This window comes from Peromyscus californicus, unplaced genomic scaffold (assembly GCF_007827085.1).
Source record: "Peromyscus californicus insignis strain IS unplaced genomic scaffold, ASM782708v3 Scaffold_20__1_contigs__length_68692818, whole genome shotgun sequence".
NCBI classification, from domain to species: domain Eukaryota; kingdom Metazoa; phylum Chordata; class Mammalia; order Rodentia; family Cricetidae; genus Peromyscus; species Peromyscus californicus.
This window is the reverse complement of record NW_026294503.1, coordinates 65,189,876-65,207,490: the sequence shown is the minus strand read 5'-3', so window position 1 is coordinate 65,207,490 and position 17,615 is coordinate 65,189,876. Positions and strand designations below refer to the sequence as shown.

The 17,615-nt window shown below is 49.3% G+C and overlaps 1 protein-coding gene and 1 long non-coding RNA gene across 3 annotated transcripts in view; one reads left to right on the top strand and one right to left on the bottom strand.

The window, feature by feature from the left end:
• Positions 1–4,421, bottom strand: LOC128117102 (uncharacterized). The gene is made up of 2 exons (XR_008220707.1): positions 2,679–4,421; positions 1–1,831 (listed from the first exon to the last, which is right to left on the bottom strand). It is a non-coding gene; the product is annotated as an uncharacterized LOC128117102 (long non-coding RNA).
• Slc11a2 (solute carrier family 11 member 2) overlaps positions 2,095–17,615 on the top strand; it is a 33,755-nt gene continuing 18,234 nt past the window's right edge. Inside the window, exons 1-5 of one of the 2 annotated variants that reach the window (XM_052748963.1) lie at positions 2,095–2,202; positions 11,834–11,905; positions 13,821–13,969; positions 14,382–14,507; positions 16,536–16,655. In XM_052748963.1, the coding sequence (XP_052604923.1) occupies positions 11,872–11,905; positions 13,821–13,969; positions 14,382–14,507; positions 16,536–16,655 (429 nt within the window). In that variant the 5' untranslated portion in view covers positions 2,095–2,202; positions 11,834–11,871. Of the gene's footprint in view, positions 2,203–2,473; positions 2,661–11,833; positions 11,906–13,820; positions 13,970–14,381; positions 14,508–16,535; positions 16,656–17,615 lie in introns of those variants that run through there. The other variant, XM_052748964.1, reaches the window with a different exon arrangement.

Sequence of the window (17,615 nt, the reverse complement as noted above, 5' to 3'; positions counted from 1 at the left end):
TCTTTTCTCTGCCAGATTTTATTTCATGGATGGGTACTTCCATTTATGAGGAGGACAACTTGTCCCCGGCTTAATCTGCAGAGGCCACTTTGCCTTGGGGAACGGTCTGATAGCAAGTAGGATTGGGAGCAGATCATATCTTAAGGTAGGTTGAGCGAGCCCAGCACCAGGGCTTTCATCCGGGTGCTGCTCAGAAAATCCCTGGTTCCTAGCATTGCCATGCTTCACCGTGCAACCTTGCTTGGTAATTTGAGCCAACTGCGTTTCTTTCCATTTATTCTTGATAGTCTCAGTTGTTTCCAGGAGGCAAATTTCCCCCATTCCACACCGAGAAATTCTTGCCCTAGATTTCTGTTTTGCTGTCTCAGGCCTTTTTTTCTTTTCCATCGGGTACTAAGTTCTGATCTGCCTCACTTTGTTGTCTGCCTCCTGATCACTGATTGACCAGCTCATGCCCTCGGCTCCTTCAGATCCAGAGAAATAGACCAGGCGGCGTTTCCACCTACACTTTGAGACGCCTCATAATTGCATCAGTATCGCACGTACTATGTGGAAAATACATGCGGACTGTCAGGGTTTGGGTTAATTGGTTTTACCTCCCTCTCAGAGGGGCAGAGTCCTAGTCCCCGAACCAGCTTGACTCCCAGGGGAGGGAGTGGCGGCCAGAGGAAAGCAGTTCCCTCCACCCACCCATTTCAGCCACCAGCACCCATTGCCTCCAGGTCCTGCCCTTCGGAATGGCACAGAAATGAAATCTCAGAAGAAAACTTGAACTCAATTAATATTATTAATAACTAGGAGTGGCAGAAATACAATGCTTCCCTTTCATGGCCGGTCAAAGATGAAATTTGATTATGCTTTGGAGGGTGCGGTTTGAATTTTTTCTCAGTCTTGACCTACCTCAAGTCTCGTTTCTAACCAAGGGAGGCGCACTAGTCCGCATATATAGAGGCTGCGCGGCTCCGGGGTTAGCCTAACCAGTTCTGCACCATGGGGAAGAGGCAGCCAAGTGGAGCTGCAGCTGCTCCCAACTGTGAGCTAAGTAAGTGGGCAGCCAGGGGCAGGGACGCGGGCCAGCCGAGCACACCTGGAAGCTGACACAAACAGCCCCGACCCTTTTCTTTTTCTAGAGGCAGCGGAGGGTCCCAGAGGAGAGGTGCTGGGCTAGAGGGCAGGGGTCCAGAACTAACGTGTGCGTTTTCTCTTCTTTCAGGAGACCACTCTGTATGGAAAGCAGCCGTTCTTGCCAGGGTGTGGAAGTCTGGCTTTTTTTCCCTTTTGTCCCGAGTTTGCTTTTGTTGTTACCATATTTTTAAAATTTCCTTTGTGTGTGTGTGTGTGTGTGTGTGTGTGTGTGTGTGTGTGTTTGTGCTTTCTTCCTATCTCCGTTCTTACATTTCTGAAGGAAACAGCGCTGTCGTCTCTACTGCTGTAGCCAGTAGGGGAAATCGGGAGGGGAAAAAAAAGGTTTTGGTAGCTCTTAGAACCTCGTGGGGAGTTGGGGGACTTGTCAGGCCATTTATTCTCTCCGAGAAGGATGCTGAGGTGTGAGGCCGGGGATGGAGCGGGACTGCTTTGGGGCAGGCAGGACAGAGTTTCGGGAGAAGATGCAGCTAGGTGGGATGGAGAAAAGCTCCCTGAGAGGCTTGGAAGGAGAACTACTGATGCGGCCGAACTGGCTCCGCTGGTCCAGGTTCCGCGGTTCCTCCCAGACGTGGGGTGTTCTTGGCCCGAGAAGCCAGAAGAAAAGGGACTGCCGTGGTGCCTTATTATCGGTTGTAGCTGTATCTCGAGGTCATCATTTCTTAGGAGGAAACAGGCTTGTCGTTACCTAGAAAGAGATGGCGGGAACTATGACAAAAATTTACAGGTCCGTAGCATTCCCGGGCTGGGAGTCGCCAACCCGAGGAACGTGCTAAGTTTGAACTTCAGGGCTGGAGCCGGGCCCCGCCTCCGGCTCGACCCCGCCCCCGCTAGGCTCCACCCCCAGCGGACCCCGCCCCCAGATCCAGCATGGGTGGGCGGAGCCTCCGCTCCCAGTCCGCCCGCCACGCAGTCCGGCCGCTGCAGGAGTCCAGCCAATCAGGAAGTGGGGCTCCCGCCCTGCCAGCCAATCGCGGGAGGGCAGGAGGTTGACCCGCTAGGTGCTGGCTTCTGGGATATGGAGGCCCCGGCGCGGCGTGTCAGGTGGTGGGCGAGCCGGTAAGCCGAGGTGCTGGCGGGGTCAGGGGTCACAGCGTTCCGCTGTGTGCGAGCGGGCGGGCTAGCGGGCGGGAGCCCCGGACCCCGAGGAGACGCGGAGGGCTCCGGCGTCGGCACAGGCGCTGGCGGTCACGGGCCTCGGCCTTGCCCCGCGACCTGGGACGCCAGACCACCGCCCCTCCCCGGGGCCGGCCCGACCGGACGCGTCCCGGGGCGGGGGTGCGCAGACCCGGCGCGACGCGGAGCGGGAGGGAGCCCCGGGGTCCGCCTGCCCGCGCGCGGCCTCCCGCAGCTCAGCGCCCTGTCAGCCCAGCGGCCGCCGCCGGGGCTGCGCTGTCGGCCCGAAGGCCTCGGGCCGCGGGCTTGAGCGCAGCCGGGGTCCTCGCGCCTCCCAGGCCTCTTTCAGGGACACCGTGCACGCGATGGACGCGCCCCTTCTCAGCGGCTTCCTAGGCCCGGTACTTTTCAAAACTCACTTTATGTGTCTCCTTTGGACTCTTTGTCCGTGTCGGGTCTCTGGTCCAGGACGTCGTGGGTACATGAGACTGTCGGGAAGGGCGTCCTCAGGACAGAGGCTGGCTTTCCTCTGCGTCCTATGGAGACACTCCGTCGTCCTTTGCTTTACAGCGATGCGATTTAAGGCATCAAGAGCAAACATATGGAGGGAGAGCTGGCCAGGGCCGAGGGGCCTCTGGGAGCTTCTGTGTGAGCCGTGGGAGAGCCACGGGAGGCTGTCCGCCGTGGCATCTCCATCAGTTCTTGGCTGTGTTAATGTTTCATTCAGGCTGCTTAGGCGTTCTTGTGTTCCACACACTTAGGGTGGGGTTGATGGCGGGATCTTCCAGGTCGTTGGTGTTAAATTAGTTAATACACGAAAAGCGCTTAGGCCAGTCCCCTGCCACCAGGTGTTTTTATTACTGCCCGCTCGCACCTGCTGTTACCCAGGGCTTTGACCTTCTCAGGAGTCTTTGCTCGGAATCTTTTGGGCTGTTGCCAAAGATTCCCCAGGCCAGTGCTTTCCAGCCATATTATTAGTCTGAAGGCTCAGTGATTACAGGCGAAGACAGGCGCTGTGCAGAGAGCTTCTTCGTAATCCTTGTCTTTTCTCTCCAAGACTAGATCTTGCTATATGTGTCTAACTGCTCTGGAACTTGATATGTAATCCAGGTCGGCCTCCAGCCATCCTTTTGCCTCTGTGCCGAGATCAGTCACAAGCATTTACCACTCAGGCTTGGCTTCTGCTTGGTTTATTAAATGAGGTTGGAAAATAACGTTTTAGGCAAGTTTCTGCAGTAGCCGTGTTGGTAAATGTAACCTTGAGATTTCGCCGGTGTCTTTTGCTACAATCTTCATTCACAGCCTTGCTTGGGTTAAGAGTTTATTTTGGACGCGCACCTAAAGGCGGTGACTGCGGCACACATGGTTTCTCGTGTTTCCGGAAGGCCTGTGGGACTCAGAAGGGGAATTCCTGAGCATCCTGGCAGGACCTGTTGTGGAGGAATAGGGAAGCTGGATGTGACTCCGAGATTCCGCTCTGTTACTCGGCAGAGCTGGTGGGCAGCTTTGGTTCAGTAGTGACAAAGTGAAAACTGTATTCACAAAGTAGGATCGTTTTTTCTGTTTGACTTTGCAGCCCAGAGCCTGGTTCGGTGCCGCCTTGTCGGTCAGAGGCCATCGTTTTCTGCTATGCCAGTACCTCTTTGTATGAGCCTTAAATCCCTCTTAATTCCTGTTGGTGTGGTTGGGAGACCCCAGGAGTTCAAAAGAAGTCTTTCTCAGTCGCTTAGCAACATTGTTGGGAGCCCATCACTAAATGAGAAACTGTTTATGGAAAAGCACAGTTTACAAAGCGTGCCCCGGCGGTGGTGGTACACGCCTTTAATCCCAGCACTCGGGAGGCAGAGGCAGGAGGATCTCTGTGAGTTCGAGGCCAGCCTCGTCTGCAGAGCAAGATCCAGGACAGGCACCAAAACTACACAGAGAAACCCTGTCTGGAAAAGAAAACAAAACCAAAAAGAAACAACCCATTGGAGGCAGTGGAGGTGACCTAAGTTTACTTGCTCATCTGTATTAAAACAGCTCAATACTTCTTTAGGTTGTCATGTGTTCAAATTCATATGTAATGAGAGGAGAAGGCTACAAGTTAATTATTAAAATTTTATCAGGTTCCAAAGAGCAGAAGGAAGCGTCCAAGGCTGAGGAATCTCTTACATGTTTGTCTGACTTGACACATGATTTTTCTTCTAAGAACAGAAGTTCAGTGTTGAAGGTGATCCCTGTTAGGGTAAATGGGCTAGATGTGCTCTAACAAAAAAAAAAAATCCTTCAGATTTTCTGGAGGAAAACTATATAAGTAAGTGGGGGGGAAAAAAAAGACTTGGACAAAGTGTTTTTGGGTGATGGGAGGTAGATATGCTTTTGATAGATTTCTTCCTTTTTCTTCCCTAAGAGAGGGCCTTTGAAGTTGTTCACAGGATGGAGGTGTCAGGCCAGGTGACCAGATTGTCCCCCCACCACGGGAAACACTGCTGTAAAGCTGTGGTTAGAAGGAAGTTTACAGGAAGCTTACCCTGTCAGAGTTGGAAGAACAAAGGCCAAGGGGAAGAGAGGAGGGCAGACTAAACTGTGTGTGGTCTAGTCAGCAATCAGGAAGGTGAGCTCTGCGAGCAGAGAAAGGGATAGTTCTCATGCGTGTGTGCCCGGCCTGCCCACCCCATGAGTGTGTGCCCGGCCTGCCCTCCCCCATGAGTGTGTGCCCGGCCTGCCCCCCCCATGAGTGTGTGCCTGGCCTGCCCTCCCCCATGAGTGTGTGCCCGGCCTGCCCACCCCACCCCCCATGAGTGTGTGCCCGGCCTGCCCACCCCACCCCCCATGAGTGTGTGCCCGGCCTGCCCTACCACTGTCCTTTCTTTTTTTCTTTAAAGATTTGTTTTATTATTATTATTTTTTTTTTTTGGTTTTTCGAGACAGGGTTTCCCTGTGTAGCTTTGCGCCTTTCCTGGAACTCACTTGGTAGCCCAGGCTGGCCTCGAACTCACAGAGATCCGCCTGGCTCTGCCTCCCGAGTGCTGGGACTAAAGGCGTGCGCCACCACCGCCCGGCTGTTTTATTATTTTTAATTATTTGTGTGTGCGCGTGCATCCCGCCATGTGATTGTGCCTGTGTCTGTGTGGGGGTGTGCACGTGAGAGGTGTCAGATCTCCAGGAGTCACAGTTACAGCCATCTGACGTAGGTGCTAGGAATTGAACTCAGTTTTTCTGGAAGAGCAATGAGTGCTCTTAACCCTCAAGCCATCTCTTCAGCCTCAGGCCCTTGTTTCTTAGTCATGGTTGACAAATAATACTTTTGTCTAACAGATCAGTACTTGACAGCTGGGCCACATTTTCCCTGTTCTTATCTTCGCTGACACCCAAGCAGGCAGTTTTGTTATCAGCTGTGTTCCACTCCCCAGATCTTTCTCTCCTCTCCTCTCCTCCCTCCTCCCCATCCCTCCCCTCTGTGAGTGTGTGTGTGTGTGTGTGTGTGTGTGTGTGTGTGTGTGTGTGTGTGTGTGTGTGTTTCCAGACAGGATCTGGCTGTCTTAGACGGCTTAGAACTCTTAGCTTCTTGCTTTAGCATTTTGAAAGCTGGAGTTACAAGCAGGTGTCAGTCACATGCTGGGGTTTCTTTCCTTTGTTGGTTTGAGGCAGAGTCTTTCTATGTAGTCCTGGCTGTCTTGGCACTCCCTATGTAAGCCACACTGACCTGGAACTCACCCAGCCTGCCTCTGCCTCCCTGAGTGCTGGGATTAAAGGCTGTGTGAGGCTGCCCCCTCCCACCCCTCCCCTCCCCCCTTATCCCAGTAGCTTTTTCTGTAAATCTCAAAGAGAACTGAAAAGTCAAACTCAGGTGAGAGGCGGCATGCTGGGTGTTGAGTTGAGATTGTAGTTCTTGAGTAAGACAAGTAGGAGGAGAGATGATTACTGTGGCATTCGAAGTTAGCAAAGTACTGTCTCAGCTAGTGTCTCAATGGCCATTGTGTCAGAGAGAGAGCCGGCCCTGATTCAGGTATAGCGACTCTGTGTAATAGGAGCACTGTTTGTACCTTATGAGTGGGATGTGTTGTGTGGAATTAAAGGCATTATGTAGAACCCAGGTCCATAGGGTGGATTGTAGTTTTAAGGTCATTTTTTGTTTGTTTATTTATTTTTTTCAAGACAGGATTTCTTTGTGTAGCCCTGGCTGGCCTCGAACTCACAGAGATCCTCCTGCTTCTGCCTCCCGAATGCTGAAACTAAAGGTGTGCTCACCACCGCCCGGCAAGATTTGGAATCTTTATGTTCTCATTTGTTGGTCCTACTCACCTTTCTGAGATAGAGTCTTACTAAGCAGCTTCAGGTTGACCTTGAACTTGTGACTCACCTGCCTCAGCCTCCGAATGCTGTGGTTACAGGCCGTTGTTCTCTTCTGAGTGTTTGAAAGCCAGGGAGGCATCTTGATCAGTGCCAGGCTGTTTGATCTTCAGAGCCCTCAAGGTAGAGATAGAACTGACCTCCACACGTGTGCACTACCATCACACACACACAAATAAATAAATGTACAAGAAGGTTTTTAAACACTTGCGTGCCATTTCAGGATTTGTATTACTTCATATTTTGTACTTTGTGACATGGGAGGTGGGGAGATTTAGACTGTATACAAACAACCCCCCCTTCTCTCCCCAGTATGGGGGGTAGGTGATAAAACTTTCTTCTCTATACCTTAAAATTAATGAGATGGCTATAAATGCCTTTACCTCCTTTTAGGGACAAATACAAGAAACCACTGTTTTAAACTCAAGCCTTTTTTCAACATAAGGAAAAAATGGTTTGTTAGAGTTGTACATGTATTTAGTATTTCATACTTTATTTTGTTTATTTTTTAATGATTTATTTTTAAGTGAATTGGTGTTTTTTCTGCATGTATGTCTGTGTGACGGCGTTGGGTCCCCTGGACTTGGAGTTACAGACAGTTGTGAGCTGCTATCTGGGTTCTGGGAATTGAACCTGGGTCCTCTGGAAGAGCAGCAGTGTTGAGCTATCTCTCCAGCCCTTTTATTTTAAGCTGGGATATTGCTGTGTGGCCCTAACTGAGCTGGAACTCGCTGGGTCGATCAGGTGGCCTTAAACCTGCTTGTCCTCCTGCCTCTGCCTCCTGAATGCTGAATGCTCCTGACCATGTGTGATTTTTTTTTTTTTTTTTTTTTTTTTTTTTTTTTTTTTGGTTTTTCGAGACAGGGTTTCTCTGTGTAGCTTTGCGCCTTTCCTGGAACTCACTTGGTAGCCCAGGCTGGCCTCGAACTCACAGAGATCCGCCTAGGCTCTGCCTCCCGAGTGCTGGGATTAAAGGCGTGCGCCACCACCGCCCGGCCCATGTGTGATTTTTAAGGTAATCGAATTTTCTTATTAAAGAAGCAGAAGAATTGTAAGGAGGATACCAGGGAGTGGATGTTCTCACCTCCTCAGAAGACAAACCAGTGCTAAGCAGTGGGTGCCGAGGGGTACTCGCTGGAATCAGGAACTGGAGCAGTGGGTGCTGAGGGGTACTCGCTGGAATCAGGAACTGGAGCAGTGGGTGCTGAGGGGTACTCGCTGGAATCAGGAACTGGCTCTCTGGAAAGGGCCTTCTGTTCCTCGTAAATCAGCGTTTCACCATTTGAACCACTGTGTGGACACTAAGACAAAGGAGGAGTAAGTTGAGCTTTAGGCTGTCTGTCGTGCCTGCCCGGTAGACAGCGCAGAGCCGATTACCCACTCAGACTCCTGTCGGATTGTTTGGCAGAATGTCCCCAGTGAGCGGGACTGAAAGGCTCTGATAGACTACGGAAGCTTTATGTTTGAGAAAATTAAGTGGGGCCTGGCGCTCTGTGTTGCTAGGGCACTGGGTTGGAGCCCTGCTACTGCTACGCTGCTGCTACTACGTACAACAATACAGTACCTGGTGAGGCGGTTTTGTTGCCAAACAAGATGTAAGTGAGCTCAGCACTCACCTCCATCTGGCCTGCTTCTTGCTTTCCTATGTCTGCCCCTCCCTTCTGCTCTTTCTGGCCTGGAATTTGCTGTGTAGCTGAGGCTGGTTTTGATCTCACGATTTTCCTGCCTCCACTTTCCAAGTACTAGGACTATAGGTGTGAACCACCAAACCTGGCCCCCAACTGCCTTTTCTTTCTTTCCCTAAATTCTCTTCTTAAACATTTTATTTATTTATTTATTTATTTATTTATTTATTTATTTATTTATTTATGTGTGTGAGAGAGAGAGAGGGAGGAGAGAGAGAGAGGGAGGGAGGGAGGAGGGGAGAGAAGGAGAGTATGGAAACTTGCAGGAGTCAGTTGTATTTTTCCACTGTCTACCATGTGGCTCCTAAGGATGGAATTCAGGTGGCCTTGGGGCAATCACCTTCGCCAGCTGAGCCCCCTCACCAGCCCTCAACCAGCTGCCTTTGCTTTTCTTTTTTTCTTTTTGAGACAGGGTTTCTCTCTGTAGCCCTGGCTGTCCTGGAACTCACTCTGTAGACCAGGCTGGCCTTGAACTCAGCGACCAACCCACCTCTGCCTCAGTGCTGGGATTAAAGGCGTGCGCCATCACTGCCTGGCTAACATATTTTATTAGTTCTTTATGTGCATTGTTTTTTTGCCTGTATGTATGAGGATGTTGGATCCCCTGGAACTGGAGTTACAGAGAGTTATGAGTTACCATGTGGGAGCTGGGAATTGAACCCAGGTCCTTCGGAAGAACAGCTGGTCTATTAACCACTGAGCCATCTCTCCAGCCCCTGCCTGTGTTCTAAGGCTGCATCTTCCCTTGATGCAGTGAGATGACTGACCGGGGGTGAAATGGTCCTGGAGGGCAAAGCCACTGTTCCTCTCCACGGGGCACCAAATGCCCTCCCTCTCCGCCCTAGTGCATCCTGCAGGCCATGTGAACCTCGGAGCTTGAGATGGGAAGACTGTACTGTCGAATCTCTTCTCTGTTCAGTAGTGTGTGCCTAAGACTCCAGAAAAGACCAGGTGCCTGTGTTTTGTTGGCTTTCTGTCTTAGAATGCTGCTAGTAACTTCAGAACTTTAACCCTGCTGAGTTGGGAAGCTGAGGTGTAATCAATGTCTCAAGTTCCAGGTCAGCTTCAGTGTAAAACCCTGTGTGTGTATGTGGTTGGCACATTGAGTGTGGGGAGGTCAGAGGACAGCTTGTAGGGGTGGAGAGTTGATCTTTCACCATGTGGATTCTGGGGGATTGAACTCAGGTCATCGGGCTTGGCAGCAAGAACCTTTACCCAGTGGGCCATGTCAATGGCCTACTTTCCTTTTTTTTTTTTTTTGGTTTTTCGAGACAGGGTTTCTCTGTGTAGTTTTGGTGCCTTTCCTGGAACTGACTCTGTAGCCCAGGCTGGCCTTGAACTCACAAAGATCCGCCTGGCTCTGCCTCCCGAGTGCTGGGGTTAAAGGCATGCACCACCACTGCCCGGCTTACTTTCCTTTTTAAATATAACTTTTTAAAACCTGTTTTGGATATTAAAAATCTCTTGCAAGTATATTCCATGCACTGAATATTCTTAAACAGGATATCAGCCCTCATTACGGAAGCAATCTGATTTAGTCAGTCTGGGTGACAGTTCTCAGAACTGAACAGAGAATACGGAAGGACTCCTCATAACATGTGACTCAAAGCTCACTGAGGCACTGTGTGAAGTTTGCTGGTTCCTCGTGGTCCAAGTTCCTTTTCTTGTGAGAGCTCAGTGCCTGATGTGATTTGTAGTTTCTTATTTCTTTCTTGTGAGTAGGATAACTGGGTGTCTTGCCTTATTCACATAGACAAAGTTAAAGGCCACCAAGCCACACTGTGATCGGAGCCCAGGGGAGTGGTCAGATGCATGAGTGCCCTCAAACGCTGGAGGAGGCTGGACTGATGAGTGCTAATGGGGTCTATGGGCTGACCAGAGAGATGGGGGTAGTTGTCTGTTGCAGGCAAGTGCTTGACCCTGCTGACTGTTGAGGGAAAGATGGTGCTTCTTAAATTAACGGGTGATGGTGTGTTTATACCCAGAAGACAGGTGAAACCCAGAGCCCTCTTTTGGGTCTAGATGATGGAATTCATTCAATAAGGTAGAATATGTTGGTTCATAAAGAATATCCAAAAAATAAGGCCGTTCGGATAGGAGTGGTTACTGGATAAGAAGAGAAAAGTTGCTTCAGCAAGGAAGGAGACTCCCCCCTTTCAGCTGGGTCAGCACTTTGGGGGTTTGTGGGAGGAGGTGTCAGTGGAAACTTCCTCTCGCTGTATATTTGGAATCAACTGAGATAACAATTACATAGAACGTAGATCCAAAATTGAAAAGTTCAGCCTTTTTAGGGCTGTGAGTTGGCTCTTGGAAAGTAAAGGCACCTGTGGCCAAGCCTAAAGACCCAAGTTCGATCCAGGGCCCCACATAGTGGAAGAAGGGAGCCAACTCCTGTGAGTTATGTGGCACCCATGCCCAACCCCAGAAAAAAAATAAATGTTTAAAAAAAAGTTCAGTCTTTGTAGTGAGGCCAAGTCGCCAGTGTGCTGTGGACAGACTACCATGTCAGCTCGGTAATGCTCCCCCAGTCCCCAGCTGCGCCTCGATATGCCACTGGTACCCAGAGAAGCACTGCTTCCCGGATGGGACCCAGTCTTGCTGGTGCCTCAGCATTCCCGCAGTCCCCAGGGCAGGCTACTGCCGCAACTAGCTTCTCCCAATTTTCAGAGCAAGACTGGAACTTCCTTTAGTTTTCCTTCTGGGGAATAGTGGCCCTCCACTTGAAAGGCACCTTCCATGCCCTTCCAGAATACTGAGTCATCAGTTTAATTTGTTGGATAGGCCAGAGAGTTCTAGATTCCTTTCCTTTATTTTCTGCTCATTTTTGTCGTTATATAGATGATGATCTTGATTTCCCTATCCTTCCCCCATCTTCCAAATTTTGTTACTATAAACCTTTCTGTTCTTTACAAATTGTGAATTTTGAAGGAGATTATTCTGGTGTTAGATATTTGGCTTAATAGTGAGGTATTTTGGGCTAATTTGGGCTAATATTGGGTTGATATTGAGGCAAAGATTTGTTGATTGGCAGCCTGTCAGGGCATATGAAAACAGATTTGATGGGAGCTGGGTGTGCTGGTGCACATCTTTAATCTCAGCAGAGGCAGGCGGATCTCTGTGAGTTCGAGGCCAGCCTGTCTACAAAGCAAATTCCAAGACAGCCAGGGCTACACAGAAAAACCCTGTCTCAAAAATTCAAAACAACAACCAAAACCAAACAGATTTGTTGGCTGGTTCATCTGCTGTGCATACACAGGGACCACATGAGTTTGGAGCCACGTGTGGTTCTGGTGCTGTCTGGACCCCAGCACTGAGGCAGGTGCACACACGCAGGCTCCTTGAGGCTGGCCAGCTCCCAGTCTCGCCGCTGTCTTCCTGGCCTCACCTCTTATTGTTTTTGTGAATGCCTCTTAATCCTGTTCTGAAAGCTGTAATTATTTCTGGGTTAGCTAATTGAGTAGAGAGATGGTTCCTTTCATACCAGGGTTCAGCCATACAGTGACGAAGTGTTAGTTCTGTTCTTGCTAATTCTTCACCTTTCTTTTCTCTTACAGAATCCTATTCTAAGAACACGGACACTCAGGTATCTACCATGGTGTTGGATCCTGAAGAAAAGACGCCAGATGGTAACTTACAGCTTCATGTCTTTGTCTACATGGGCTTGGGCTTTAGTCAGTGGCAGGCTGTCCCTCTTATCTGTCCTACGAAGTACATCCAGCAGTCTCTTCTGGTGACAGGCTGTGAATGACACGAATTTATGATCATAGAATTCTGCTTCCTGTCTTATTTCTAATTGCCAGCTGCGTTGTGACTAGCTAGTTTGGTTTCTAGAGCAGTGATGCTTGCAAGGACAGTGTCATTCCCAGACTGGGCAGTGACCTCCAGTGTGCTCACTGCACCTGCCAGTGTCTCAGATGTGTATGCAGCAGACGCACAGGGTCCTGTCTGAATCTGAGCTCCCGCTCTCGATTGCCTACACCTTTCTACTTAGTGAAGGTGCTGGGGACCAGCTTCCTAGAAAGAAAAATCAGAGCTGTTTAGAAATTAGAAAAATCTGATTTGTTTAGTTGGTTGTAGGGATTTATGGGAAAGAGAAGAGCGTTTTGTGGTTCACCCTAGCCGTGTGATGTCTGCAGCTCAGTGGACTTTGTATGTTTCTGGTGGACTAGCCCTCTTCTGCCAGGCCTTCCCCCTGGCATTCAAGATTAACTGTAAAATGCAGACTTCAGGGAAACGCTGCCCTCAGGCTGCTGTGAGCCATGCTGTCACAAGGGCGCCGGCAGGCACCCGTGACCACCAGCCCTTCAGTCCTGCTGAGGCCTTAGTCAGGACTCCTGCTTCCTGCTTGACTGTTTGCTCTAGTGTCACTCACTGTGTGAGGCTGATAGAGCTGTGGGACCCAGGAATGATTCTTAGAGCGAGTCCTGCTGGATGATGGGACGTTCTTTTAGATTAGGATCCTGAGTTACTAGTGGGGCTAGTTTATCAATGTTGAGTCGTAGGTATGCATTGTTTGTTTTAAGGCAAAGTCTTGTTAAATTGTAGCCCAGGCTGACCCAAACTTATGATCCTTTTGATTTAGCCTTTAAAGCATGTCAGTGTTTGTAAAGAAAAATGAAGTGATTCTAAAAATTATCAAGTTGGGGGGGGGGTTGCTAGAGAAATGGCTCAGAGGTTAAGAGCACTGGCTGCTCTACCAGAGGACCCGGGTTCAGTTTCCAGCACCCACATGGCAGCTCACACCTTCACAGTTCCAGGGTATGTGACACCCTCACACCAGAGCACATAAAGTAAATCAAGTGGGTGTAGAGATGTGGAATGAGATAACTACGATGATCAGTGTGGAAGCTGGTCCAGGGAGGACACGGGATTGGGAGGAGGCAGGGCATGGGTCTGAGAGGAGTTATGGGGATGAGTAGGGGCCAGGGATGAGTATAAAATATTAGGTTAAACTGATCCAAGGTGGAGAGAGCGATTGGAGGCTTTTGAGCTGCTTTTTCTGTCCTTTGAGATAGAGTCTGGCTGTGTAGCCCAGGCTGACCTGGAAACCTCAATCTTCTCTCCTTAGTTTCCAGTTAGGGTTGCATATATTACCCTGTAAAAATATGTCATTTATTGGGCTACGGATGTAACTCAGTTATAGAGAGCTTGCCTAGCATGCATGAAGCCCTGGGTCCAGTCCTCAGCACTACAAAAAGCCAGGTATGGTGGCATGTGACTGTATCCCAGCACTGGGGAAGTGGATGCCAAAGGATCAAGTTCAGAGTCATCCTCGGCACAAATCAGCCTGGGCTACATGAGACCTGTCTCTAAATAAGTATTTATGTGCACACATATGTACATTTATTTTAGAATGTAGATTAAATAAACTGTTTAGGATAAAGCCAGGCTGGTCTCTTGTGTGTGCAGGTGTAAGATAAATTAATTTTGGGTCTAAAGCTGTTGCTCAATGATGAGGGAGCATGTACCGGACAAGGGCTAATTCTCCACCAAGGGGAGAGCTTTGATTGCTCATTAGTGGACTTCGTTATGTTAACACAGATGGCGCTTCTGGAGACCATGGAGACTCTGCCAGTCTTAGTACCATCAACCCTGCCTACAGTAACTCCTCCCTCCCACAGTCCACTGGGGACTCAGAGGATCCCTTCACCACCTACTTTGATGAGAAGATCCCCATTCCTGAGGAGGAGGTTAGTGATGGTTCCTTGTAGGGGACCCTGTGTCCTGGGGAAAGCCTGTGAGGGAAACTCTCCAGCTACCACCTCTCTCTGCCATCATCAGGATGAATAAGCCTCTGTGGAAAGGTGCCTAGTGGTGTCAGTGAGCATTTTTTAACTTTTGGAAGTATGGGTTTTGTGTGTTGTCCTTTTTCAGATGTGGTCCCAGTGTGGGTAGCGGGTGAGCACAAAGGTGCTGTGTTACTTTAGTTTAGAATGAGTTGCTGATGGAGAGGGCTGTCACTGAGAGAAGCGGCCATCTTGTTGGTAAAATGTAGATGAGCTGATCCCGTGCAGCTGGTGATACTCTTTGACATGTAACAAAACAGTGGAGACATTCATTAGAAGAGGTGACACTCAGGCTGCTTTCCTCTCTGTTTTTCAGTACTCCTGTTTTAGCTTTCGTAAACTCTGGGCGTTCACGGGACCTGGCTTTCTTATGAGCATTGCCTACCTGGATCCAGGGAACATCGAATCGGATTTGCAGTCTGGAGCAGTGGCTGGATTTAAGGTGAGCATCCAGTTCTACCCCAGCTGAGTGACAAGTTTTCATTATTGTTGTTGTTGCTGTCATTGTTGTGGCTGAGGATAGACTGGAGGGCCTTGGCATGCTATCCCCGTCCTTTTGAGCACTCATTACACTCTGACAGCCTTTTCGTGCTCTTGTGGAGTAGACTCGGGCTCTCCCTGAAGGCAGACCTTGAACAACATAGGTTTGAACAGTGCATGTCTGCTTACATGTAGGTCTTTCTATGTTAGCAGCAACTTGTGAAAACCACAGATGAGGTGCATGGCTTAGAATACTGAAAATTTAAACGTTAGGTATGTCATAAATGAATAAAATATATACAGATAATAATCTATTGCTGTCCTGGAACTTCCTATGTAGACTAGGCTGTCCTCTGTCTTCCAAGTGCTAGAATTAAAGGTGTACACCACCATGCCCGACTGAGATAATAATCTGTTTTATAATTTACTATCCCAGGATATATGAAGATCTACCGCATAAAGGTTAAAATGTACCCCATCCTCTGCACGCACACAGTTCACGGTGGAGCTGTTCTCAGAGAGAAATAAAAGCAAATGTAAGATGTGATGTTAACTCCTAATCATATACAGTTAGCTGTGTGTGTGCTGTACTTCTGGGTTGGCAACCGGTGCTCTTGTGAGCTCCTGTTGTGATTGCTTACGATGCTGGGTGGCCGGTCACTTCTGGTTGGGCAGTTTTTCTTGAAGTGATGGACTTCAGTAAAAAGTGGTTCTTGCCGGGCGGTGGTGGCGCACGCCTTTAATCCCAGCACTCGGGAGGCAGAGCCAGGTGGATCTCTGTGAGTTCGAGGCCAGCCTGGGCTACCAAGCGAGTCCCAGGAAAGGCGCAAAGCTACACAGAGAAACCCTGTCTCGAAAAACGAAAAAAAAAAAAAAAAGTGGTTCTTGGTTATCATGTAGTTTTCACCATGTGTGTTATTCATCCAATCGCTTCTTGGCCTTTCGGCTAAGAGCAAGTGTAAAGTAGGTGTCGGTTGGCTAGGTTATTGGTATGGCTTCTGATAAACAGGCTGCTAGTGAAATGTTCTCTGAAAACTTGATTGCATGACAGGGGGTCTGGGGCCTGGCGTGTCTAACCTCCTGGCTTAGTTACTCAGTGCTGTGACAAAACACGGTGTCAAGACCACTTACAAAACAAAACAACGGCTTTTCATTGGGCTTACAGTTTTAGAGGGTTTAAAAATCCATGATGGGCCGGGCGGTGGTGGCGCACGCCTTTAATCCCAGCACTCGGGAGGCAGAGCCAGGCGGATCTCTGTGAGTTCAAGGCCAGCCTGGGCTACCAAGTGAGTCCCAGGAAAGGCGCAAAGCTACACAGAGAAACCCTGTCTCGAAAAACCAAAAAAAAAAAAAAAAAAAATCCATGATGGTAGAGCAAAGGTGTGGGCAGCAGGAACAGCTGAGAGCACATCTCGATCCCCAGACAGGAAGCAGAGAGGACACTGGGAATGGTAGGAGGTCCCTGACACACCTCCAACAAGACCACACTTTCTGATCCTCCTAAACTTAGGAGCCCATGGCCATTCTCATTCAGACCGCCACACCTCCCTCATCATCCCAGCATGCACAGTCTCCATGGGCAGTGACACTTGCATGAACAGTCCTTGTGTGTGGTCTCTTCTGGTTTGTTTTGTTTTTCAAGACAGGGTTTCTCTATGTAGCCCTGGCTGTCCTGGATCTCGCTCTGTAGACCAGGCTGGCCTCTAACTCACAGAGATCCACCTGCCTCTGCCTGCCTCCTGAGTGCTGGGATTAAAGGTGTGTGTCGCCACTGATCTTGTTTTAGCCACATAATTTCCTTAGAAGAAACAATAGATGAGAAGCTGAGGATGAGAGAGATGCCGGTTGCCTGGCGGGTCATATGTAGAAGCTGATGCAGAACGTGGAACTGTGTCTCTGACCTGGCTTTGTCCTGACTGAACTGTTTCCCAAACAACCAGGCAAAAGGCCCTTGAGTTGCCTAACAGGTGTTGGGTGTCCTTCTCTGTAGTTGCTGTGGGTGCTCCTGCTGGCCACCATCGTGGGGCTGCTGCTCCAGCGCCTTGCAGCTAGACTCGGAGTGGTCACCGGCTTGCATCTTGCTGAAGTGTGTCACCGTCAGTATCCCAAGGTGAGTGGCGTGCTGTCGGCCTGCTTGTCTGTTACCTGCAGGAATCCGTGGGTCTGGTATTAGGTGCTGCCTCCAGGCTGGATCGAGCCAGTGGAGGAGTGGGGTCAGTGTCCCTGAAACTAGAAGTACCAAGGGGATTGATGCTACTGCCCCTTCTGCTGTGAGCCACGTCCTCCTTCAGAGTCCAACACGGGAATCCTGTCAGCCGTGTCCTCCTTCAGAGTCTAACACAGGACTCACTTTTTTGTTATTGTTTTGAGATACGCTCATGTTGCCCAGGCTAACATTGAACTCTGTATTTGGCCAAAGATGGCCTTGAGTGCTAATCATTCTGTTTCTACCTCTCAAGTCTGAGAATGACAAGCAGACACTGGTTTCCCTAGGGAGATTCTGCATGAGTCAGCATTTACCAGTCACCCTTACCTTGTTTGAAGTCACCGTCACTTTGAAGATGTTTTTACAAAGTATGTGTGGTAGGATCTTTGGATTTGCCAATTGTCTTCAGTTCACTCTGTCCCTAGAGCTTCCTTCCAAGTATCTTACCTTTCTTACTGGCCACCTGAAGTGGGAATGACCTTTGTTGGAAGACTTTCTGCAGGGGGTGCTGAGGACAAAACTCAGGCCTTCACACATGCTTGACAGGTACCTTAGAGAGTGGACCACTCTGTCTTGGCTGAAAAACATTTTTTTAATCTCTTTTTTAAAAAAAATTATTATGTATACAGTGTTCTGCCTGTGGGCCAGATCTCATTACAGATGGTTGTGAGCCGCCATGTGGTTGCTGGGAATTGAACTCACGACCTCTGGAAGAGCAGCCAGTGCTCTTAACCACTGAGCCATCTCTCCAGCCTGAAAAACATTTTTAAATTAGTTTCATTTGTAGCTGTGAAACAGGCCTCCCTTGGGTGTGCCCTAAATGTTTAGTCTCATTTCTGACTGTGAACATCGAGGTTTTGTGTT